The 21,101-nt window shown below is 48.5% G+C and overlaps 7 protein-coding genes across 7 annotated transcripts; 1 reads left to right on the top strand and 6 right to left on the bottom strand.

Moving 5' to 3' along the window:
- Nucleotides 1-58: 58 nt before the first annotated feature.
- F5147DRAFT_682410 (putative serine esterase-domain-containing protein) lies at nucleotides 59-1,970 on the bottom strand. The gene is made up of 6 exons (XM_041436453.1): nucleotides 1,555-1,970; nucleotides 1,394-1,497; nucleotides 1,068-1,343; nucleotides 931-1,017; nucleotides 726-882; nucleotides 59-674 (listed from the first exon to the last, which is right to left on the bottom strand). Exons 1-6 carry the CDS (start codon nucleotides 1,756-1,758, stop codon nucleotides 162-164), a joined length of 1,341 nt encoding a protein of 446 aa, XP_041295592.1. The 5' UTR covers nucleotides 1,759-1,970; the 3' UTR covers nucleotides 59-161.
- A 678-nt stretch (nucleotides 1,971-2,648) lies between these two features.
- Nucleotides 2,649-5,289, bottom strand: F5147DRAFT_770902 (P-loop containing nucleoside triphosphate hydrolase protein; the record flags this gene model as incomplete). The annotated part of the gene is made up of 11 exons (XM_041441181.1): nucleotides 2,649-2,754; nucleotides 2,806-2,902; nucleotides 2,963-3,066; nucleotides 3,119-3,408; nucleotides 3,459-3,638; nucleotides 3,683-3,764; nucleotides 3,817-4,079; nucleotides 4,128-4,258; nucleotides 4,311-4,433; nucleotides 4,484-4,962; nucleotides 5,018-5,289. The coding sequence occupies 11 exons, from the start codon at nucleotides 5,287-5,289 to the stop codon at nucleotides 2,649-2,651; spliced, it is 2,127 nt and encodes a 708-aa protein (XP_041295591.1).
- A 611-nt stretch (nucleotides 5,290-5,900) lies between these two features.
- Nucleotides 5,901-7,849, bottom strand: F5147DRAFT_59993 (P-loop containing nucleoside triphosphate hydrolase protein). The gene is made up of 8 exons (XM_041432217.1): nucleotides 7,780-7,849; nucleotides 7,472-7,731; nucleotides 7,338-7,419; nucleotides 7,114-7,293; nucleotides 6,775-7,064; nucleotides 6,619-6,722; nucleotides 6,462-6,558; nucleotides 5,901-6,410 (listed from the first exon to the last, which is right to left on the bottom strand). Exons 1-8 carry the CDS (start codon nucleotides 7,795-7,797, stop codon nucleotides 6,287-6,289), a joined length of 1,155 nt encoding a protein of 384 aa, XP_041295590.1. The 5' UTR covers nucleotides 7,798-7,849; the 3' UTR covers nucleotides 5,901-6,286.
- A 1,830-nt stretch (nucleotides 7,850-9,679) lies between these two features.
- On the bottom strand, nucleotides 9,680-13,968 carry F5147DRAFT_682391 (heme peroxidase). Its single transcript, XM_041436452.1, has 19 exons — nucleotides 13,855-13,968; nucleotides 13,714-13,806; nucleotides 13,628-13,666; nucleotides 13,520-13,576; nucleotides 13,388-13,469; nucleotides 13,124-13,335; nucleotides 12,900-13,070; nucleotides 12,732-12,848; nucleotides 12,210-12,682; nucleotides 12,083-12,157; nucleotides 11,892-12,031; nucleotides 11,693-11,842; nucleotides 11,226-11,643; nucleotides 10,944-11,169; nucleotides 10,791-10,876; nucleotides 10,451-10,731; nucleotides 10,273-10,398; nucleotides 10,106-10,224; nucleotides 9,680-10,050 (listed from the first exon to the last, which is right to left on the bottom strand). Exons 1-19 carry the CDS (start codon nucleotides 13,903-13,905, stop codon nucleotides 9,751-9,753), a joined length of 3,216 nt encoding a protein of 1,071 aa, XP_041295589.1. The 5' UTR covers nucleotides 13,906-13,968; the 3' UTR covers nucleotides 9,680-9,750.
- A 295-nt stretch (nucleotides 13,969-14,263) lies between these two features.
- On the top strand, nucleotides 14,264-15,675 carry F5147DRAFT_59906 (coatomer epsilon subunit-domain-containing protein). The gene is made up of 4 exons (XM_041432216.1): nucleotides 14,264-14,805; nucleotides 14,859-15,013; nucleotides 15,063-15,324; nucleotides 15,377-15,675. Exons 1-4 carry the CDS (start codon nucleotides 14,405-14,407, stop codon nucleotides 15,495-15,497), a joined length of 939 nt encoding a protein of 312 aa, XP_041295588.1. The 5' UTR covers nucleotides 14,264-14,404; the 3' UTR covers nucleotides 15,498-15,675.
- An 89-nt stretch (nucleotides 15,676-15,764) lies between these two features.
- On the bottom strand, nucleotides 15,765-17,327 carry F5147DRAFT_744318 (tryptophan synthase beta subunit-like PLP-dependent enzyme; the record flags this gene model as incomplete). Its single annotated transcript, XM_041439668.1, has 10 exons — nucleotides 15,765-15,897; nucleotides 15,948-16,261; nucleotides 16,312-16,518; nucleotides 16,569-16,630; nucleotides 16,690-16,777; nucleotides 16,832-16,878; nucleotides 16,907-16,957; nucleotides 17,017-17,154; nucleotides 17,215-17,248; nucleotides 17,283-17,327. 10 exons carry the CDS (start codon nucleotides 17,325-17,327, stop codon nucleotides 15,765-15,767), a joined length of 1,119 nt encoding a protein of 372 aa, XP_041295587.1.
- Nucleotides 17,328-19,956: 2,629 nt separating this feature from the next.
- F5147DRAFT_59745 (DOPA-like domain-containing protein) lies at nucleotides 19,957-20,891 on the bottom strand. The gene is made up of 5 exons (XM_041432215.1): nucleotides 20,639-20,891; nucleotides 20,506-20,585; nucleotides 20,413-20,446; nucleotides 20,255-20,351; nucleotides 19,957-20,194 (listed from the first exon to the last, which is right to left on the bottom strand). Exons 1-5 carry the CDS (start codon nucleotides 20,805-20,807, stop codon nucleotides 20,077-20,079), a joined length of 498 nt encoding a protein of 165 aa, XP_041295586.1. The 5' UTR covers nucleotides 20,808-20,891; the 3' UTR covers nucleotides 19,957-20,076.
- Nucleotides 20,892-21,101: the final 210 nt, after the last annotated feature.

Raw genomic sequence — 21,101 nt, 5'->3', positions numbered from 1 at the left:
ACAGAGAGACACGAGATCACAAAATTAAAAGCTTCCGAATGACAAACATGCTGTGCCCCACCGATCATATGCAAAGCGTCAATCTATTAAGTCGATATGTAATATCGTCTCTGTAAATGCTCTAGTTGTAAGTAAACAATACAACGAAAACACAATAAAAGCTACAGTTTGAAGTGATCCGCCCAGTGTCGTAACACGCCCTCGCCCTCTAAATGGTGCTTAAACATCTTGGGGTCACGACAGACGATCACTGCATGAGAATTGCGTATACCTTCAAAGAAAGCTCGCTCTTTCTTCAACTGTGGTATATTGTTGAGATTCTCTATGCACTGAAGCTGACCAGGTGTCAACAAAGGTTGGTATGGAGGGGGCTTTGATTGCGATTTCTTTTCTTGTCCCTTCGTAGGCTTGGTGGAGCTGGCTTTATTAGCAGGGTCAGTACCAGATGTCCGTGACGGAGCGATGGGAGTGCCAGCAGGGTCATCGTATAAATCAACTGCGGCACTTTCGAGCTCGCTCTCCAGTTTGCCGATAATATGAACAAGTCTTTCTCTGGTTGACTGCGCTTCAAGATGCCTTAGTCGACCACGAGACTGGTGTGATTGAAATGATAGGCGGATGAGAGCAAGGCAGATAAATGTCGGGAAGAGGATTGGTAGGAGGGCATAGACGGCCTATATCGTTGCTGTGAGATGAGGCAGTGAGTTCAGAAGATACTTGCATACCAAGTTCAGAGGAAACTCGGCTTGAAATCGCGGAGGTAATGGCAGGCGCATGTTACGGATACTCTCATACCAACGTTGTGGCTCTTTCGTGGTTGCAGATGATAAGGGAACCGCAGAGTAAGACTTGATGACATGCTTGTACTCCTCGTGGAAATCACTGAAATACAGTTAGAACCAACGCTTGCAACACGAACCAGGCAATTACATTTTGATGCCATTGTTCTCGTAATCGCCAAAAGGGTCTTCTACACTGATGCCAGAAGTGACGTATGGTACAGTCAAGTCATTGATGCTAGGGTCATAGTCAGGGATAGCAGACAAATGCGGCATGTTTGAACTTACGCATTGGCATAAATTCTAATATTAGGGAATAATATCAATGCTTGATAGAAAATGCGATCAGGGTCAGCAAGGACCTCTACCAGTGGCCTTCCTCGTGGCGACCATTTGTCGACACAAAAGAACTGCTCGCCTGAACGGGAAAGAAGCTTCGGTCCCAGAAATGCGGATATCGAGGAGAATGTCGAAGGGAATCTAGGTATGCCAATGTGTGGGGTAGCTAAAGTGTTGAAATTGACGGGTTGCACCGTCTCGAAAAACTTTGACTGGTGAAGGACACTAGGCTTGCTCTTTAGGTCATCCACAAGAGCGGGGACTGTCACACGCACCCAATGACATAACGAGCAACCAGGCCGCCAAGACTGTAACCGGTGACGGAGAAGCGAGTCACCTTTCGACCTTCCTTCTCTAGGTCCGCGGTTTTCTGTCGAATCTGAGTTTATGCGCACTGAGAATCCTCAGGTTTGTTAACGATAATAAATAAAAATACCTCTTCAGCCACTCTTTCACCTCCCCAGTCGATTCCGTCATATGTGGATTCATCCTTATTGGTTTCAGCGACAAGAACTTCAAGCTTAACGTCACCATCCTCGACTTCACCCTTCACCTCGCGAATGATTTTATTCACATGAGCAAGATGAGAAGGATTTCCCCACATTCCGTGGATCAAGACAAGTAGATGGACGTCTGACATGGTGGAATGGCAGGCAATGATGAGACGACGCGGGTTTGGCGGATGATATACAGCAAGAGATTAATACAGTAGGACGGGAAGCACGGGAAGTTATAAATACGTGGAGTCGTGAACCTCATGCCATGCGGTATGTAGCTTCCACGCCGTGGGTGTCAAGACCGCGTTACCGGCCGGCAGCTGGGTACTGCGCTAGCGTCGATGCTGACGCACACATGCCACTTGTTATGTAACACAATGGGTCGGCATCATTATCCTGGCAATTGAACGACACTCAAGTTGGACGAAAGCCTTGCACATTTCCAGACTTGAGAGGGTCAAGCTAAGTTTCAACTGGTCAATCGTGATGAATGTCAGAGTTCTGACCGGTCTGGGTAGGCACAGACTTTAGGTCTAGACTACTACTGGGCACACTTCGGCAGGCTCAGCAAATTCAAGCGGAGTTAGCCACAAGCAGGACTCAATTCGTTGCTGCCTGCCACACCTGCGAGAGTATGTCGGGTGCGATAAGGACCTGACAGAGACAGTTTAACGTTTGCCCTAAGCGGATCTATTGTCAACGCGTGGCAACAGGCAACCTGAGCTCGAGCTCGATTAAATCACGCTGGAGTACTATGTATGGTCATGGTCTCGAGACAAGTTATCAAGGCTGCGGACGACCGATGCTGGCAACTTGTGCGCACCACTGCAAAAGCTGACATGGTTAATCGGCTAAATAGTACATTCGTAGTAACAGCAGCGGCACATGTCTGGTAATTCACGTTGAAATCTAGTAGCAAACGGATTCCCATTTGTATCACTATACCATCACTCACGCGACTGAAAATATGCATGAGAGTGAGTGGTACAAAATAATCCGGGGTATTTATTGTTGTGGTCTTGGTATCTGGTCATTAAATAAAAGGTTTCGCTTGCAGATTCCAAATGCGAGCATACTCTCCCCCTTTCTTCATGAGTTCATCGTGCGTCCCTTCTTCCTGGACAGTTTCATCGATGTATCTGCGGTGACGACATCAGCAAGCATTGGTGTTCGAGCAGACAGAAACTCACAAAATGAGGTCCGCATGTTGGGTGAGATTTCCAAACCGGTGAGTGGAAAATATCATGGTCTTGTTACCCCTCAACTTTCGTAGACGCTCGAAGAGATCTATTTCGATCACTCATGACTACATCCAGATTGGCATCTCGAAGAAGCAGGGAAGCGCACCATGTTCGGCCATAGGATCCAGGGAGGCACTTGGCTCATCAAACAACAGCATACCAGCAGAAGACTCAGTTTCAGAGACCAATGAGCGCATGAATGTACGGGAGCTATTTGAACAATTCACACAAACACCTGAGAAGTCAAGGCATGGTCACGTACATTGCAAGCCGCTGTACTTGCCCGCGGCTGATTTGAATGCCTAGATCTCCGGAAATACGGGCATCATTAATTAAATTCAATGGCGAGAAGTCAACGGGATGTCCAAAAAGCGTCGTGGTACCTTCAGGGAGGTCACCATAGTAATCATACACGGGGCGCGTGAGGTAGGTATCGAATCCCTCAGGGAGCTCGTCGACGAAGTCCTCTGCGCCGCCGAGACGGGCGGCTTCGCGAACCTTGTCGTCGTCATGTGCGAGGGGAGGGTTGCCAAGCCCGATATTCTCGCGCATCTGCATGTACGTTAAATAGGTCGCTTCTGGGTCACACGAGTATGGCTCACGGAGAGGGGGAATTGCGAATAGTCTTGGAAGAGGATGGACATAGCAGCACGGAGGTCAGCAAGTTTCAAGGTTTTGATGTCACGGCCGTCGATAAGAATGGTGCCCACCGTTGGGTCGTAGATGCGGGAGATCAGTTTCAAGATCGTGCTCTTTCCAGAGCCGTTCACACCAACAACGACCTGCTATCGTGATTAGAGAGCACCACAAAAGTGGATGAACTTACACATAACTGACCAGCCTCGATCTTGAACGATACATTCCGTAGAGCACACCTGTCTCGACCAGGGTACTGGAACGAAACATTCCTGAGATATATGCATTAGAAATGATTCCATGAAGTAATGAATACCAATCAACCTGAACTCAACAGAAATACCATTTGCAAGAGATTGTTGGTTCTCGGGGAACGGTTCCGTGCCATCCACAACCTCATTCCGTATGTTCTCTATCTCATACAAATCGCGTGTTCTGGACAATCGGGATGCAAGAGTGGATAACATCTTGGATGTCGAGGAATCTGTGTTACTGGATGGATTGAAGGCTTGCTTGATGAATATGAATGATGCCAAGGAGAGGGGAGTAGTCATTGGATTTTCCACTACGCGTAAGGCGAAGACGATCTAATTGATTTAGTCGGCTTTGTCAACTCTGAGGTCAACTCCGCGTACCTGAGGTAGCACATACATTGTTTCTTGGATGATGAACGTGATGCTGAGACAGTCCTTAAAAGAACGAAATCGTCTCAGCTCTGGGAACTCAACCGCATCGTGACCAATGCGCTGAGATGCTTCGCGAAACCCTGGTCTCGATCAAGTCAGCATAAGATTGTCCGGCAAGGCGCGTCGACATACGTGCACTGATGTGTTCGCTGAGGTTGCCTGCGACAAGCTCCTGGCGGTATAAGGGTCCAGCAATGAGTCCCCTCAGACCTTGCATGCAAATAAAATCCCTGTTCGTCGTCGTTGCAGCCCAAACTACGTATCTGGCTTGAACAAAGGCTCGGAAGCATCAGCTATTGGCATACCTAAGGATCTGACTGCCTCCTTTCCCTTGCTATCCCAGGGAAATAAAGATTGCAGAAAACTGAGAACCACGAGAAGTAGACCATCCTGTTGTTCCCACATGACTGTACTCAGAACCAAAAGCTGAGAAAACAGACGAATAAGCATCATTGCGATGTCCGTTAACGTCTCGATAGTGTCCCAGATTGCCGAAGTATACCAATAAGCTAAGCCAAGGCCGAGCTCGTGCGCTGCGTGCGAGCGATGCAAAGTTTGAAATGCGGGCAGGTCGAGGGGGGCAGCTGAGAGAAGTGTGCGTTCATCGTAGAATTGTTTGATGTACAAGCTCAGAGGAGGCGTTATGCAGTCTCGGGAGTACCTGAGAAAACGCAGAGCGACTGCGCATATAACATGTGCTGCCGCAAAATATACGAGCACCGTTGTGTCCACAGTACGTGCCTCCATTGCGCTCTCTACAAGGCGGAGGAATTGTCCGGAGTACCTGCGCAATGACATTACGAATATACTGGACAGTTGCCTACATCGTTATGACGTACCACAGAGAAACAGCGGGTATGAGGGAGGCTAAAACTTCTACCACAAGGAATGCGGGGAGAAGGATGGAGCATCGTTTGATGCTGAGTACATCCTTGAACATGCGAACCAGGAGTGGAACACTGTAGATTATCGGCGCATATGTCTGCAATATTGATGAGACTCGTTTGCGTGCCAATGATTGGCGTTCCTCGTAGAGATCCCATATACCGATGCGGGTATGCTTGAAACGACGAGTGTCCTTGTGGTCGAATTCTCCTGCATGTGCATTCATCTGTCTCTCTTTCCTGATCGTGAAAGAATACTAAGTGGGCTAAAGTCAAGTGGGCCAAAGTCGGAGAACATCTGTAAGCCAAGAGATAGGCGTCAGGTAAATCCCGAACACCGTCTCGCAAGCAAAATCCAGTTAGAACTTATATCGTACGTCCTCAAAGCTTGGGAAAACCAACAATATTAATATTGTCGAAGGCGCCGAATGTTGGCTGGTCGATCATGCACGCCGCAGCGTGTATGCGTAATGAACCTCGCATAGGTTAGTAGCTTGGAGCAGCCGCCCCATGGGAGATTGGCTAAACCATCACAATAAGAACATAACGAACATGTGATCAAACGTTAACTTGAACGTTTGAACGTATTTCAAATTACTAAGCAGTCTTGGAAGGCTGGACTCCGGACGCACCGTAGCCTATTAATGTCCAGACGGTCTAGATTACAGAACTTTTACGTGGTCACAGAATTTCGGTTCTGGTCGGCCTGAGTATTCTGAAGTCTGCACAGACTTTAGATCTACTGCCAGGGTACACTTCGGCAGGCTCGACAAATTCAAGCGGAGTTAGCTACACGCAGCCTAAGCAAGGATATCCACTATCTTTTGTCTGCCCGCCACACCTGCCTGAGGAAAATGCTACTCAGGGGGGGAGTATGTCGGGTGCGATGAGGACCCTGACAGAGACAGTACTACTTAACTGCCCTGAGTGGATCTATTGTCAACGCGTGGCAACAAGCAACCTGAGCTCGATTGAATCACGCTGGGGTACCAATCCACATTGTATGGTCATGGTCTCAAGACTTATCATGGGTGCGGACAACCGAAGCTGGCAACTTGTGTGCACCACTGCAAAAACTGACATGGTTAATTAGCCAAATAGTACATTCTGAAGTAGTAACAACAACAGCAGATGTCTGGGACCCTGGCAGTTCACACTGAAATCTAGTGGTAAACGGATTGCGCGACTGAAAATATGCATGAGAGTGAGTGGTACAAAGTATTGTTATGGTCTCGGTATCTGGCCATTAAATGGTTTCGCTTGAAGATTCCAAATACGAGCATACTCTCCCCCTTTCTTCATGAGTTCATCGTGCGTCCCTTCTTCCTGGACAGTTTCATCGATGTACCTGCGGTGACCACATCAGCAAGCATTGGTGTTCGAGCAGACAGAAACTCACAGAATGAGGTCCGCATATTGGGTGAGATTTCCAAACCGGTGAGTGGAGAATATCATGGTCTTGTTACCCCTCAACTTTCGTAGACGCTCGAAGAGATCTATCTCTACCAGTTATGACTACATCCGAATTGGCATCTCGAAGAAACAAGGGAGCGCACCGTGTTCGGCCGTAGGATCGAGGGAGGCACTCGGCTCGTCGAATAACAGCATGCCAGCGAAATACTCAGTTTCAGAGATCAATGAGCGCATCATTGTGCGGGAGCTATTCGAATAGTCCAAATCGAGACCTGAGAAGTCAAGGGATGGTCACGTACATTGCAAGCCGCTGCACCTGCCCCCAGCTGATTTGAAGGTCGGGAGATCCGGTGATATGGACACCATCAACGGTATTCCGTGGCGAGGACTCAACGGGATGTCCGAACAGCGTCGTAGTACCTTCAGGAAGGTCTCCGTAGTAATCATCCACGAGGCGGTCCAAGTAGGTATCAAATCCATTAGGGAGCTCATCGATGAAGTCTTCTGCGCCGCCGAGACGGGCGGCTTCGCGAACCTTGTCATCCTCATGTGCAAGAGCGGGGTTGCCAAGCCCAATGTTCTCGCGCACCTGCGTGTGCGTTAAATATGTCGCTTCCGGGTGCACGAGTATGACTTACGGAGAGGGGGAATTGCGAATAGTCTTGGAAGAGGATGGACATAGCAGCACGGAGGTCAGCAAGTTTCAAGGTTTTGATGTCACGGCCGTCGATAAGGATGGTGCCCACCGTTGGGTCGTAGATGCGGGAGATCAGGTTCAAGATCGTACTCTTTCCAGAGCCGTTCACACCAACAACGACCTGCTATTGTGATTAAAGAGCACCACAAAAGTAGATGAACTTACGCATAGCTGACCAGCCTCGATCTTGAACGATACATTCCGTAGAGCACACCTGTCTCGACCAGGGTACTGGAACGAAACATTCCTGAGATATATACATTAGAAATAATTCTATGAAGTAACGAATACCAATCAACTTGAATTCAACAGAAATGCCATTTGCAAGAGATTGTTGGTTCTCGGGGAACGGTTCCGTGCCATTCACAACCTGATTCCGTATGTTCTCTATCTCATATACCTTGCGTGCTCTGGACAAATCGCTCGCAAGAATGGATAACAAGCCGGATATAGAAGAATATAGGTTAATGGATGGATCAGCGACTTCGATCAATGTGAGTGATACCAAGGAGAGAGGAGTGGTCATTGGATTTTTCACCACGCGCCAAGTGAAGATGATCTAATTGATTTAGTCAGCCTCGTCAACTCCGAGATCAAGTTTGCGTACCTGCGGTAGAACATGCATTGTTTCTTGGAGGATGAACGCGATGCTCAGACAGTCCTTGAAAGAACGAAATTGTTTCAGATGTGGGAATTTAACCGCATCGTGACCGACGCGCTGAGATGCTTCGCGAAATCCTATTCTCGATAAAATCAGCATAAGATTGCTGGGCAAGACGGGTCGACATACGTGTGCTGATGTGTTCGCTTAGGTCGCCTGCGACAAGCTCCTTGCGGTGTGAGGAACTAGTAACAAGTTCCTTCAGACCTTGCATGTAAATAAAATCCTCACTGGTCGTTGTCGCAGCCCAAACTACGTATTTGGCTTAGGTAGACGCTTAGAAGTATCAGCTGTTGACATACCCAAGGATCCAACAACTGCTTTTCCCCTGCTATCCCAGGGCAATATACATTGCAAAAAATGAAGAGCCACAAGAAGTAGACCATCTGGTTGATCCCACACGACCGTAATCAGAACAAAAAGCTGAGAGAGCAGACCAATAAGTGCCGTTGCGATATCCGTCGATATTTTGATAGCTCTCCAAATCGACGAATCATCCAAATAACCGAAGCCATAGTTGAACTCCAGCAGTGTGGGCGAACGATTAAGAGTATGAAATTCGGGCAGGTCGAGGCGCGCAGTTGAGTGGAACATGCGCTGATTGTAGAATTGTTTGATGTACAAGTTCAGAGGGAACGTCATGCAGTCTCGGGAGTATGTGAGAAGGCGCATAGCGACTGTGCATATAAGATATGCTACTGCAAAATGTACGAGCGTCGTTGTGTCCACAGCACGTGCCTCCATTATGCTCCCTACCTAGTGCAAAGTAAGTTGGCAGTGCAGATGAAAATAGAAAGGACATTACAAGGCGGAGCACTCGTCCGCCGTACCTACACAACAATGTTATGAATGTACGGGGAAGCCATGTACATCGTCATGACGTACCACAGAGAAACAGCGGGTATGAGGGAAGCTAAAACTTCTACCACAAGGAATGCGGGGAGAAGGATGGAACATTGTCTGATAGTGAGTACGTCCTTGAATATGCGAACTAGAAGTCGAACGTTGTAGATTATCGGCGCATATCTCTGCAATATTAATGAGAATCGTTTGCGTGCCAGTGATTGGCGTTCTTCGTAGAGATCCCATATACCGATGCGGGTATGCTTGAAACGACGAGTGTCTTGGTGGTCGAATTCTCCTGCGTGTGCATTCATCGTTCTCTCTTTCCTGATGGTAGAGGAATACCAGAGTGGGCCAAAGTCGGAAAGTATCTGCAATATAATGGCGGCGCCCGTGGGCTATGAGACAGGCGTCAGGTAAATCCCGAACACTATCCATGCCATGCTTGCAAACGAAATTCAGTTTAGATCTCAATACGTCGTACGGCTTCAAAGTTTGGAAAAAGCCAACAAGATGATCAAGCTCTTCGAAGACCGAATGTTGCCTGGCCGATTATGCATGCATGGTAGTATTGGACGAAACATAGGCTAATATTATCACTGGGCAAGTTTGGAGTGGCAGCGGTCAGAGATTGGTTAAAGTATCACATGAATATGAACCTAGTTGCCTTGCATGCCTCAGCGTGTATGCGTAATGAAGCTCGCATAGGTTAATAGCTTGGAGCCGCCGCCCCAGAGATTGGCTAAACCATCAGAATAAGAACATGTGATCAAACGTTAACTTGAACGTGGACGTATTTCAAATTACTAATTCTTGGAAGGCACAAGATGTTGGACTCCGGACGCACCGTAGCCTATTGTCCAGACGGGCTGATCACCAGTCTAGATTACGCAACTTTTACGTGGTCACGGGTCCCAATATTGTAACCCCTGTGTACATCACATATCTTCATCGGTTTTCTGATTGTCAAATCACGTCAAACTATCACAGTGTGAAAAGAATGCATAGTATTGTCTTATTACAAGAGGGTTTTTGTAGATGAAGCTAAAGATCCGGTCATGACATAATATCACCTCACTTGGCACCATCATAATTCACAATCATAGAAGTCGGCCACGGGCTCTGCAGCATCTTCTCATTCAAATACGCATAATGCAGTACCGGAATGGCCGAATCCGAGAACCGCGTAAGTTTGCCAGACTGCCCAGGCCCTCGCCGCACGTTCTCGAGCGATGCGACCGCACGGAGGACTTCAGCCAGTATCGTGGATGCTAGTTCGTCACCTAAGACTTTGAAGCACCCGTCGTTTTGGAGGTAGCGTTCACGCGGCGTGCGGGCGGCATTTAGGACGTGGGGGCTAGGGAACGCGTCTTCCTGTTGGGTTGGGTTGTGTCAGAGGGGATTTGGCCGTTTTGGATGGTTCACTTACGTTCATGTTTGCACTGGCGATGTGGAGGAAGAGGCGTTCACCTTTCCTGACGTTCAGCGACTCGATAGATTCGTCTTGCTTCGCGACACGGTAGACACCAGCAAATGGTGGGTCGATTCCTAGTCCTCCGTCAGAAGATAAGCCATGAGCCAGAACGAAACACATACTGAGCGCCTCGGTAATGAAGGCAGTCAAACTACCAACGTCCTTGACATCCACTTTCTTGTTCGCCGCGACCGTGACTTCCGAATCATACTCCTTATGAAGGAGCAGATTGACGACATTGGTCAACGCTACAGTCCCATTAGCATCGTTCATGAACACACAAACAACTGAATCACATACCAAGAGACATCTCAACAGTAGCCCCGACCAAAAACGCCAGAATCGAGTTCACGACATGCTCCGTCGAGCACCCAAACTCAAACAAGCGCTTCACGATCTCACTGTGGACCTTCTTCTTCCCAAAAAGACTGGACACCGTACCAATCAACCCAGCAAACGGCAACTTGCTCCCAGCACTCCCAAGAGCAGTCTTGATCAGATGCGTCAGCTCCTGTACGTGCTCCCTCACCCTCTGCCTTGTCGGCATATAGTACGCTAGCTCCACTTCAAGGAAGATGAATCTTAAAGGTACAAATTATCAGTGATCATCAGGGAAGCGAACAAGGCATGCAAGACTAACTGGTAAATCTCTCCAAGCATGTCAAACAACTGAGACTCGGTGTATACACCATGAGGATGCTCTTTCGTCTTGAGCGGGATACCAGCCTGCAATACGATCGCAAATCAAAACAGGTCAACACCCCACATCGTCCTCTAAAATTAATAGACGCACAATTTCCGTAGCAGCCCAATGCAATGGCACATACTTCAACACATCCCTCACAATGTTAACACCACGCGTGTTCGACCCGATCAATGTGAACGAATGCAGCTCGATGAGCTCCTTCGTCTTGTTGTTAAAGTACGTCCCGATCGCGCTGATCGCTTCTGGAGAGGGCGCGAGTGCTCTAATAAACTGCTTCTGCTCTTCAACGCCATCTGCAGATGCCGTAAAGAACCTATTTATGCTATCCCGTTAGCGCTGATCCAAACCCAAGCGGGAATGTGTACTCACCCTTTGCCCTTTAGGACCTCTGCTGCGCGTTCGACGTACTCGGGTACGTATTTATCAGTGCTTCGCAGTACCTGGCCAACCTCCACGTAACCATGAACAGTAGTAGCAGGCTCGCTCGGCTTCGGCCTCGCGACATCATACCCATCAACCTTGCCAAGATTCTTCAAATAACCCTCCATCGCATCGGGGTGAACGAGAGGGAACCAAGTGTAGATACTGTCTTTGCTGTAATGGTTGGGCAGCGTGCGCAGGAAAAGACGGCCGAGAGTGGACCCGAACCCATATGCGTCAGGGTCGCGCTGGCAATCGGCGAAACCCCAGGCAGTCAAGTTGTAAGGCGTGAAGTCCTGCGTGTAGAAGCGGTCACCACGCGTTAGGGCAAATGCATCGGACAGAATGGCACGAGAGATGGTGTACCCTGTGAGACGTAAGTATTCACGAATATAGGTTGATTGAAAGGGTCTTGCCTGGGCAGAGGCCTGCACCCTCAATGAGAGGCTTGGTCTCCTCGGCTTGGAGACCAACGTACAACTCCAAGTTGTCGATGTGACCATAGAGCTTCTCAGCGGCGTCAGCAACCTCGTGGTTGGGGTTCCATTCCCGGAAACTGGTGTACGCTGCAATACACTAAGCACCCTTAAGAGACGTCGGGATAACGCCACTCACTCTTCAAGCCAAGGAACTTCCTAAAGTCATTCAGTGAGCAAACGCCCCATGCCCGATTAGCCTCGATACCCATGATCTCGTGGAGACGCATGACTGCAGGCGTGTTACGAGCACCAAAGCTGGAAGCACGATGGGAGGTCCTGAGATAATACGTCAATACTAGTGCAAGATAAGATAAGATGGTCACTGACGCGCCCTGGAGTAAATTCGCAAGATCAGAATCCTTGAACGCTCCCTTGTTAGGACCTTCTGTCTCTCGCTTAAGGCTGCATGGGAATGTGAGGAGTAGGACCAGCTATAGGTTCCAAGATCACTCACGTGTCGAACGTCCATTCCTGAAGATCTGGCTCGCTCTTGAAGAGGGTAGCTTCTTTGGTATAAAAGTCCCTCAACGTGATATCCTCAACATCCTTGCCAGGGAACAGCGCCCCCAGCTGGCCACTAATCCACTGCTCGTCCTCAACTGAGGTGGTGGCATGCCATCTGTACAAGCAGTTGAATTCGACACTGCACGCATTACCACGGCCACGCTCGAAGACCGAGTGATCTTCATTACGAATTTCATCAAACGGCTCCAAACTCCAGCTAGACCCTTTTCGGAGAAGGCCGAGAATAGCCGAGAAGTAGTCAGAAAAGACGACGGCTGCGAACCATGCACAGTTGCATAGACGGGCGATCTGGAATATCTCTTCGTCTTGCTTGTTGAGCTGTGCGTGACTGAGGTGACGATGGTGAGAAGGGTCTTTCCAGGTACCGCGTTCATTGATTTCGAGTAAACGACGTGCAATGTACTGGATCGAATAGGTTGAGTTAATGATCGTGAGAATGTGGGGAACATACGTTGTGATTTCTGCTGAACAAGACCAAGAGAACACAAACTGCGGGAGGAAGGAAAAGAAGACGATCTTCTGCGAATACATCTGGGTGGAGCAAACCGCGGCCGTCCTTGTTCCTGACCTAAATAGATGATATAAGGTTTGGGTGGATGAGGGTTAAAGTGGAACTAACCTTGTCCTGAGTTTCTTGGTCGTTTCCGTACAAGGGTGCAAGATCAACGTAACCTGACGTCATGTTTATGTGTTGCCTGCCTGGAGTATGGTCTGAGCGGAATACACTATGAATGACAAGTGCTGCAAAGGAGAACATGAGGGCGGATAGACCCTGGGGATGCGGGGTAAACTGGGAAAGAAGGTTTGTGAGGGATTGAGGGAGATATGGTGGGAGATACGTACCTTTTCTCTGCGTAGGAGAGTATCAAAGACGAGACCGGCATCGGGCATTTGGTTACGTGGTAACGGGTTTGCTCCTTGAACAGACCGTGCATAAGGAGTACCAGCTTTTCCAAGGTTTGGAGCATCAGGGTTGTTACTTGAACCATCAGCAGCTCGGAACTGAAACTCGGGCCCAATATAAGTAGCAGGGGGGTGTGCGAGGTCATTGTACACTATGATAGAGTTAGGGTTTACTGGGGAGCGAAGGAATGACTGGATACTTACGGGTCTTGATGGTGAAAGTACGAGCCATACCAGAAATCTTTCCTGAAGGGTGACTCGCCATGAATGACAATAAATGTTCCAACTTGAGAGATGATGAATGAGTAGTTGTGTGCTATCGGTGAGTAGACTCACGAGCATCTTGCGGTCATCAACTGCATCTGCATGAGTGATAGCATCAAGCGCTGCGGACTATGAGGAAATGTTAGATGGCACGGAGGGAAGCCGAGGTGGGCGACTAACGAGGGCGGACTCGTTAATTTCTTCAAGGGGTCGTTTCATCTAAGATAAGTGAGTTGTTGAGTGAATACCTGAAAAGGTTAACATACGAGGTCCTTGATGTGTGCCAATGCCCTGTTTGTGCCGGCGTCACTCGACGAGGGACTGACATCAGCAAGTGTGGTCGGTAATGTTGAACCATTCTGAACCATATGTAAGTGTTACTCTAGATAACAAGGTGGAAAGCTTACTGCCTGGCTCTTGGTAGAGAAGCGGCTAGAGAGAGCTCTGTTAAGGGTCATGGTGAATGAAGAAGGCCTGAATGTTGAGACGAGCGTCTGGCATTTTATAGTCGGAAACTGGTACCGTCCGGATGAGAGTTCGTGTTTGAGCCGAATAGCGTGTGTCCGGAATCAATCATTGAGGCCAAATTTGTATTGCTTCTTTACGGGATTTGATACAAGCGAAGCCGTACCGGCGTTTGAAAGATACTAGTAGGAACTCATTTTAGAGCAAAACGGGCTAGAATCGGTACGCGGAGTCCGTTCAACTGGCGACGGTTTCATTTACCCTGAATAGTATTGGGACCCCGAGTGGGCGACATCCATTCTGAAGCTTAATCAAGCATCTCACATAGAACGTATTTTATTCCATGAGAACAAACCATACTCGTACTCGGGTGCGATGATAATAAAAACTTAAGCGCGTGCATCGACCCCAGTGCAGAGGGAGGTAGTACCTTGCCGAAAAAGGTACTAGGACGCGACTCGTGACGCGTGACCACGTGAGTTAACTTTCACCATGGACGTCGACCTCTACTTCATCAAACAGCAATTCACCCTCGGCGCATACCCCGCCCTCTTATCACTCCAACTCCCCGATCCTTCTTCATCAGACTACATCCCTATTCTCCTCTACAAGGTCCGTGCACACCTGGCCATCGGCGATAATGCATCCGCACTCGCCCTCCTCCCTACCGACACAGAAAATGTAGCACTCAAAGCAGCAGCGGCACTCGCAAAGGGCGAGCAAGGCTTAGAAACACTCCGCGACTTGTGCGTAGAGATAGAAGCAGATCAAGACTCTAGCGATTGGGAGAAACAAACCGTTCAAGTACTAGCTGCGACCGCATTCGTGCGTGCAGGCGAAATAGAAGAAGCACTCGAAACACTCCGTACTGAAGGCATACCTGGTGACGAAGAGTTAGCAACATTTTCCTCTTTATCAAATCATTCGACTCATGATCGATCGATAGAGCTGCGCTGTTAACTCAAGTATACCTCTCACTAGCTCGTCCAGCACTCGCACAAAAGGTACTGGCACCAGCATTGAAAGCAAACCCAGACGCACTCGTCCTCCAACTCGCAGAAGCAGCCATCTCTCTCGTAACAGGCTCACAAGGCACAAGCGGTCCGTCATCCCTCCCATATCCTATCACACAATCACTCACATTCAACAGGCGAACCATACGCACCCGCACTCTCATTCTACAACGAACAAGTAGCAAATCCATCCATATCCTCCCCTGCCCTCCTAGTCGGAAGAGCAGTAGTCCGTATCCTCCGGGGCGAACTCTCTTCTGCCCAGAGCGATTTGGAAGAAGCAGAATCAATCCTCTCCCGCGCTAAATGCGACCAAGCTTCCAGCGATATGCTCGCTGCTATGGTCGTAGCTGCAGGCTTGAGCGACGCCAAAAAGGGCGAGGCTGATCAGCTATGGAGGTAAGTCTTCGTACTCTCCCATCAAGAGCGGTCTTAACTGGGTCCACGTCAGCCGCCTTTTAAAGCAACACCCTTCCCATCCCTTGGTCGCAGATATCGCTGCCAAAGATCTTTTGTTCGATCAATGCGCTTCCAAGATTCAAGTTCCTCTTAGAGCAGTCGCTGTCGCTTAGAATCAATTGGGATTTCACCTTGCCTGTGTAGATCATCGTCACCCGTGTAATGACCATAGGATGGTGCAACGAGACTAATCTCAGATCAATTAGGCGTGACATCGAACTAGAGCCTATCACGGAACTTGCTTAAAAATCTGTCTTGTCATATGTGAAAATGAATCGTAGAAATTTATGTAGTTGATCAAAAACACCATGCGCTTATCGTGAATGATTAAAGTAATGCCTTAGAAAACCGACCAGTTAAAGAACAAGTCCAAGTCCGCACTAGAGATTAGCTTTCTGAATAGGCACTATCTCCTCTTGAGCCAGAATGCCCGAAATCCGCGTAGCAAGGTCTGAATGTTCCGTCTGGAATGCATTCTTCAAAAACCACTCCTTGCTCATGTAATTCCGAATACTGCAATACCAAGTCAGCAGGACACACCAGCAAATCAAATCATAACTCACCCATCCGGAAGGAGCACAACAACATTCAATCCCTCTGTCCCAGCGACTTTCCGCCCTTGTTCCGTCTCGAACCAAGCCAGAGCACCGCTGAGGGCACTTCCGCTGCTCCCACCAACAAGCAAGCCCTCTTTCCTCATAAGAGCCTGCACAGCCTTGAACGCATCCTCATCAGACGTCTTCACCCAATGATTCACATCCGGCACATCCCGAGAAAGAACATCAGGAATAAAATCATAGCCTATGCCTTCCACAACGTATGGTTTTCCTTCCCCATCGATGTTCAGATTGTTCGGCAACGCAAGGATACTACCGATCTGAAAAAGGTGAGCGGCAGCTAAGAGGGACAGTCATGTACTTGGCTCACTGGGTCGATGCCGACTACGATGCAGTCTGCGTTATGCGTCTTCTTGAGTGCGCGTGAGACGCCTGTGACGGTGCCGCCTGTACCAGCACCAGCGACAAATACGTCGACTTTCATCGAGGAGGGCCTTGTACGCGTGGATGGGGTCGAGACAACCGAAGCGATGATCTCTGGTCCGGTAGTATATTCATGAGCAAGTGGGTTGTTTATCTGCGTGCACACCAATCAGCAAGTATTCCAACGCGCTCAGAACAACCTACATTCCGATACTGGTCCAATATGATACCATGTTCAATCTCTCGCTGAAGCTTGCATGCCACACCTACGATCGTTAAGGAATTCAGCCACGAGGGATTTAAACACGCCGGTAGGGTGCTCTACCTATATGGCTCCTGGGTGAATCCCACGGCTCTTCATCAGGCGTGCGGATAACTTGTGCGCCAAGCGCCCGTAGGAGTGCCTCTTTCTCCTAAAAGCCTCTTTGAACATCAACGAACACCATGCGGTCAAACACAATTCTCACAAGCGACATTTTCTTAGGCATGGTAATCACGACCGAGTATCCCTTATCTGTAGTATTCAGCAACCATCCAGGCACCTGAGCATGACGTGTTCACCTTGATCGCGCACGCCATTGCGAGTCCAATTCCTACATACGCCGATCCATCCGAGTTCGTGAGGACTCGGCAAGTGTGAATTATCACTTACCGGTATTCCCAGACGTGGGCTCGATGACAACGCTCTTCCCGGGAATAAGTTTACCCTCCTTTTCTGCGGCCAGCACCATCGCTTTTGCAATTCTGTCCTTGACAGAACCGCCCGCAGAAACAAATTCCAATTTGCCCACTAGTGGAAATGGGCGTCAGCTTAGACATTGATACAGGGCTCCGCGCAAACCGCACGTACGGAGATTACACTTGAGGCCATGTTCTGCAGCAATCTTGTCAAGCCGGATGAGGGGAGTGTTGCCCTACGGCGTCGAGAGCGTTGTCTAGTATACGTCTTGGAGTGAAGTCCATGATAAGTGGTGGGTGGTGGTGGTGGTGGTGAAAAATAAAGATGGGCTCATCAGCCAGACAACGCTCATATCAAGCCATTCCAATTGATCGGACCCGAATCGGCTCGGATCTATTACCAATTTTTGAACGTTCCAGACTCGGAGTAGTAGTACCTTGCGTACCCGACTATACCATACACAGGATGATCCTAACAATTCCGCACTTTGCAATATTGTGTGAACCTAGAATCTTCAACCTGTTCCATCAGACGATCGTCATCCCAAGGCCATCCACCTCCCCATCCACATTGCCAACTCCGTATATGTGCTTTCTGTACGAATCCCCAATATTCGGGTCATCGGACGAGGACGGTTTCAAAAATTGAAACATGTAAGCAACAGTGAGTCGAATAATTTGATCAAAATATATTATATGCTATTATTATATTTGATGGATGTGACACGTACTCTTAAGGCCCCCGATGGAGGACGAGAAGAAGCCAGGAAAAGAATGCTCCGGTCTGGTGCGAGTGACTCGGAGTGAGAGCTGAATATGGATATCTCAAACATAGTGGTAGGGTGAGCACACGTCGGAGGAGGTGGAGTACATCCCATCCTGTGGACGTACAGCGATCTCAGGTGGTCCCACGTAGGAATGAAAGTGTCAAAACCGAATATCGGCTCTGATCGATGATCTTCGACTACGCACGTTGGATGGCAGTCGCGAAACTTGAAAGGGATGGTGCAATGGCTGAAACATCAAGGTAGTCACCAACAACATACAGTGGTGAGCTCCTTAAATACCGCAGGGAAGTCTGCTAGCAAACAACCTGATTCTGGTTTGATGTCGTTCTCGAACATGATATCAAGAGACGAGACTCTGTTCAACAAGGCGTCGTAGTTTGGTCGTTGCACCTTTGGCGTACCCAGGGTGAAATGCGGGCATTCTCGCGATCGCTCAAGCCATGATTTATGGTAGCAAGGTGCTCGCTCCCATTCTCTTTGGTCATCATCAAGAGCCTGCACCACAATCTGGCAATGCCCACAACGACGTCCCACCACTGTCAACATACTCTGGCCAACAGCATGGGATATGGCTCTGATACGCAGCTCAGATAACCGTCTAGGAGATGACAGTCAAATAATTCGGATAAGGTTTCAGCCGGTGCGAGTCCCTTTGGCAGGTTCATCGACTCGTTCCCCTGCTAGCCAAGATGTTCCCTATAACGGTAGTACTCTGGTCTTTGGGTTACATGGCGGAGTGGTCAGGATTTAGCAACCTGTAATACGGGGTGTCGAAGTCTGGAATCTGGTCATGGTATCACTGGCACACCATATATCTGAATCTAGTGAATAGACAAGCTGGTATGTCCACTCGTGAATGCATGAGCTAAAACAAATAACAAGTCACAGTATATGGGAATCTTCGTAAGACTCAGATACTCCGAGTCGGATTCGGAGCATCCTCGGAGGACATTCCGAATCCGAGTAGGGTTGCATGATATATTCCTCGACGGCCACCTCCAAATCACGTCGCTAATTCTGGGTGCACCGGTGAACTTTGAGTGAATCGCCAGTGTTCGGGTGGATGACGACAGTTTGAAACCGACGGATCGGAGCTAACGTGAGACACTATAAATAATACGTACTCACAAGGCCCCCGATGACGACAAGCCAAGAAATCAATGCTTCCGTCTGGTGGGGGATGAATGTATATGGCGGTGGGGGTGGGGGGAGGACCTTCGAGATCAAGAGTGATGCCACGCTGTGCTGCATCTATGGGATAAGTGGATGCGCACCGTATGGTTTATTTATGTACACGCAACTACGTCGCGAGGAATGCATAAACGGCTACTGGACGATGTAAGAGAAAGAACTTAACTCTGGAAACTATTGCACCTGAGCAGCTACGTACAGCGGGCATGCAATAAACTAGTATCCATGGTGAATTCGAAGCACCAATTTTTGATATGTAATATATAAGCTCCACTCACTACGGAAGTCGAATTCGAAACAACTTGGACGGATCAAATTGTTTCGGCAATTCGTCAGAGGCAAGCGGGGACCGGGTAGGTTGTAAAGGAATTTTTCTTCAGGATTGAGGGTGGTTGGAAGAGGTTCTGCACCTTCATACCTGCTAGAAGAAACGGCCACTAACTCATGTTTACTGTAGTATTACGAGGAACGATGATAACGGGAGTAGATTCAACTCGAGGAGACCTTAAAGTTGGAGCAACAATTTACTATGTGTGTGCGATGATTATCAGTTTAGCAAGGCATTTAGAGAATTTATGCATTTACTTTGCCGATTTCAACTCAGCTGCAGCAAGAAGCATATAAATAGGAGATTCCACCAGAAGTACTGCTGCGGCGATTTTTAAATCATAAATTAAAGTTCAAGTGGTACATTAATGTGCATATGGGGCATCTATGAGTGTAGACCTCCTCACATGATCATGATAGGCCTACTTGGTACTTGGTGTCTTGAAATACATGACCCGGGAAAACCAGCACCTTGTAAGAGGTTGTAATAGCTTCGAACTCTGATGTTTATTTCACAGATTTGAAGGCGGATTGAATTTGCAGGCCGCAGAATAGCGAACAACTGCAGACCCGGCCAAGAAACTGAGCTGCAGCGTTACGGATGTATCACCAAATGTCGCAGTAAGCCATGATATATATCTAGTGTACATGAACAAGCAGTGCCTTTCTGCTGGAAGACTGATGATACAGAGGACGGAGGATCTTCATAGAGGATGCTCTGATTTTCTTCAACTTGGACGAGTAGAGAAAAGACCTTCCTCATACAATGGCCATGTCCTTCCAATCCACGTCGCCAGCTCTGTGTGATCTCTGAGTGCATCGCCAGTGTTCGGGTGGACGAGAACGCTTTGAAATGCGTAGCTGGGTTAACGAGCTAACGCGAAGCGTTATGAATGTGACACGCACTCGCAAGGTCCCCGATTAACGACAAGCCACGAAAATAATGCTCCAGTCTGGTGGGGATTGAATGTATTTACCTCGAACATGGCGGTAGGGTGAGGACCTTAAAAGAACAAGGGTGAGTACCTCGCTGTGTAACATCGATGGGATAACCGGATACGCACCGATTGGTTTATCCCAGAGCCTATATATCCGCAACTATAACATGAAGAATGAATAAACAGCTACTGGATGAGCAAGAGAAAGAACTTGTGTACCTCCGGAAACTCCCTCCTTACACGCTCGTGTAGTTCTTTCGCATATTGCGCCTGAGCAGCCACAGCGGCCATGTAATAAACTAGCATCCGTGGTAAAATAAGGACACCATTAACATGTGAGAGGCTCGCTCACTGTGGAAGTCGAAACCATTCTTAGACGGACTAAATTGTTTCGGGAATTCATCATAGGCGGCCGAGCGAGGACCAGGTGGGTTGTACAGGGACTTCCCGTCAGGATTGATCGTGGTTGGAAGGGGTTCTGCACCTTCATACCCTGCTAGAAGAGATGGCCACTGACTCATGCTTACTGTAGTATAGGGGTTATCGATGTTGTTAGGAGGAACGACGATAACAATAAGAGTGGAGTCAACACGGGAGGCCTTATAATATTGGAACAAGCAGGTGGAGTCCGATACAGACGGTGTGCGTGGTGTGCAGAATGAGTAAGCATTTGTCACCAATTGGTATGATCACTCAGCAAAGAAGTGGGGGAAGCAGCTTGAAGCTTGAGGTCTAGGCCTAAGCGCTAAGCTAACAAGCCCGCTACTTCTTCTACCTTGAGCAGCGACTGTCATGTATTGTTGTAATAGCATGCT

The sequence above is a fragment of the Suillus discolor genome (assembly GCF_016758755.1).
Source record: "Suillus discolor strain FC423 chromosome Unknown F5147scaffold_13, whole genome shotgun sequence".
Taxonomy (NCBI): domain Eukaryota; kingdom Fungi; phylum Basidiomycota; class Agaricomycetes; order Boletales; family Suillaceae; genus Suillus; species Suillus discolor.
The sequence above is the reverse complement of the archived record's forward strand: the minus strand, read 5'-3'. Positions and strand labels throughout refer to the sequence as shown.

What these genes read in the sequence shown, in the direction of transcription:
- F5147DRAFT_682410 (XM_041436453.1), bottom strand. Translation starts at nt 1,758, where the DNA reads ATGTCAGACGTCCATCTACTTGTCTTGATCCACGGAATGTGGGGAAAT. An exon ending in GTTGCTCGTTATGTCATTGG is followed by an intron (nt 1,344 to 1,393) that starts GTGCGTGTGACA and finishes GAGCAAGCCTAG; the next exon opens with TGTCCTTCACCAGTCAAAGT. An exon ending in CCGAGTTTCCTCTGAACTTG is followed by an intron (nt 675 to 725) that starts GTATGCAAGTAT and finishes GCAACGATATAG; the next exon opens with GCCGTCTATGCCCTCCTACC.
- F5147DRAFT_59993 (XM_041432217.1), bottom strand. An exon ending in CGATCCTACGGCCGAACACG is followed by an intron (nt 6,559 to 6,618) that starts GTGCGCTCCCTT and finishes TGGTAGAGATAG; the next exon opens with ATCTCTTCGAGCGTCTACGA. An exon ending in CAATATGCGGACCTCATTCT is followed by an intron (nt 6,411 to 6,461) that starts GTGAGTTTCTGT and finishes TGGTCACCGCAG; the next exon opens with GTACATCGATGAAACTGTCC.
- F5147DRAFT_682391 (XM_041436452.1), bottom strand. Translation starts at nt 13,905, where the DNA reads ATGACCCTTAACAGAGCTCTCTCTAGCCGCTTCTCTACCAAGAGCCAG. An exon ending in TCTCTACCAAGAGCCAGGCA is followed by an intron (nt 13,807 to 13,854) that starts GTAAGCTTTCCA and finishes CATATGGTTCAG; the next exon opens with AATGGTTCAACATTACCGAC. An exon ending in CAGGAATGGACGTTCGACAC is followed by an intron (nt 12,158 to 12,209) that starts GTGAGTGATCTT and finishes ATTCCCATGCAG; the next exon opens with CCTTAAGCGAGAGACAGAAG.
- F5147DRAFT_59906 (XM_041432216.1), top strand. Translation starts at nt 14,405, where the DNA reads ATGGACGTCGACCTCTACTTCATCAAACAGCAATTCACCCTCGGCGCA. An exon ending in GGCATACCTGGTGACGAAGA is followed by an intron (nt 14,806 to 14,858) that starts GTTAGCAACATT and finishes ATCGATCGATAG; the next exon opens with AGCTGCGCTGTTAACTCAAG. An exon ending in AGGCTCACAAGGCACAAGCG is followed by an intron (nt 15,014 to 15,062) that starts GTCCGTCATCCC and finishes CACATTCAACAG; the next exon opens with GCGAACCATACGCACCCGCA.
- F5147DRAFT_59745 (XM_041432215.1), bottom strand. Translation starts at nt 20,807, where the DNA reads ATGAGTCAGTGGCCATCTCTTCTAGCAGGGTATGAAGGTGCAGAACCC. An exon ending in GAATGGTTTCGACTTCCACA is followed by an intron (nt 20,586 to 20,638) that starts GTGAGCGAGCCT and finishes CACGGATGCTAG; the next exon opens with TTTATTACATGGCCGCTGTG. An exon ending in GTTAATCGGGGACCTTGCGA is followed by an intron (nt 20,195 to 20,254) that starts GTGCGTGTCACA and finishes CGCATTTCAAAG; the next exon opens with CGTTCTCGTCCACCCGAACA.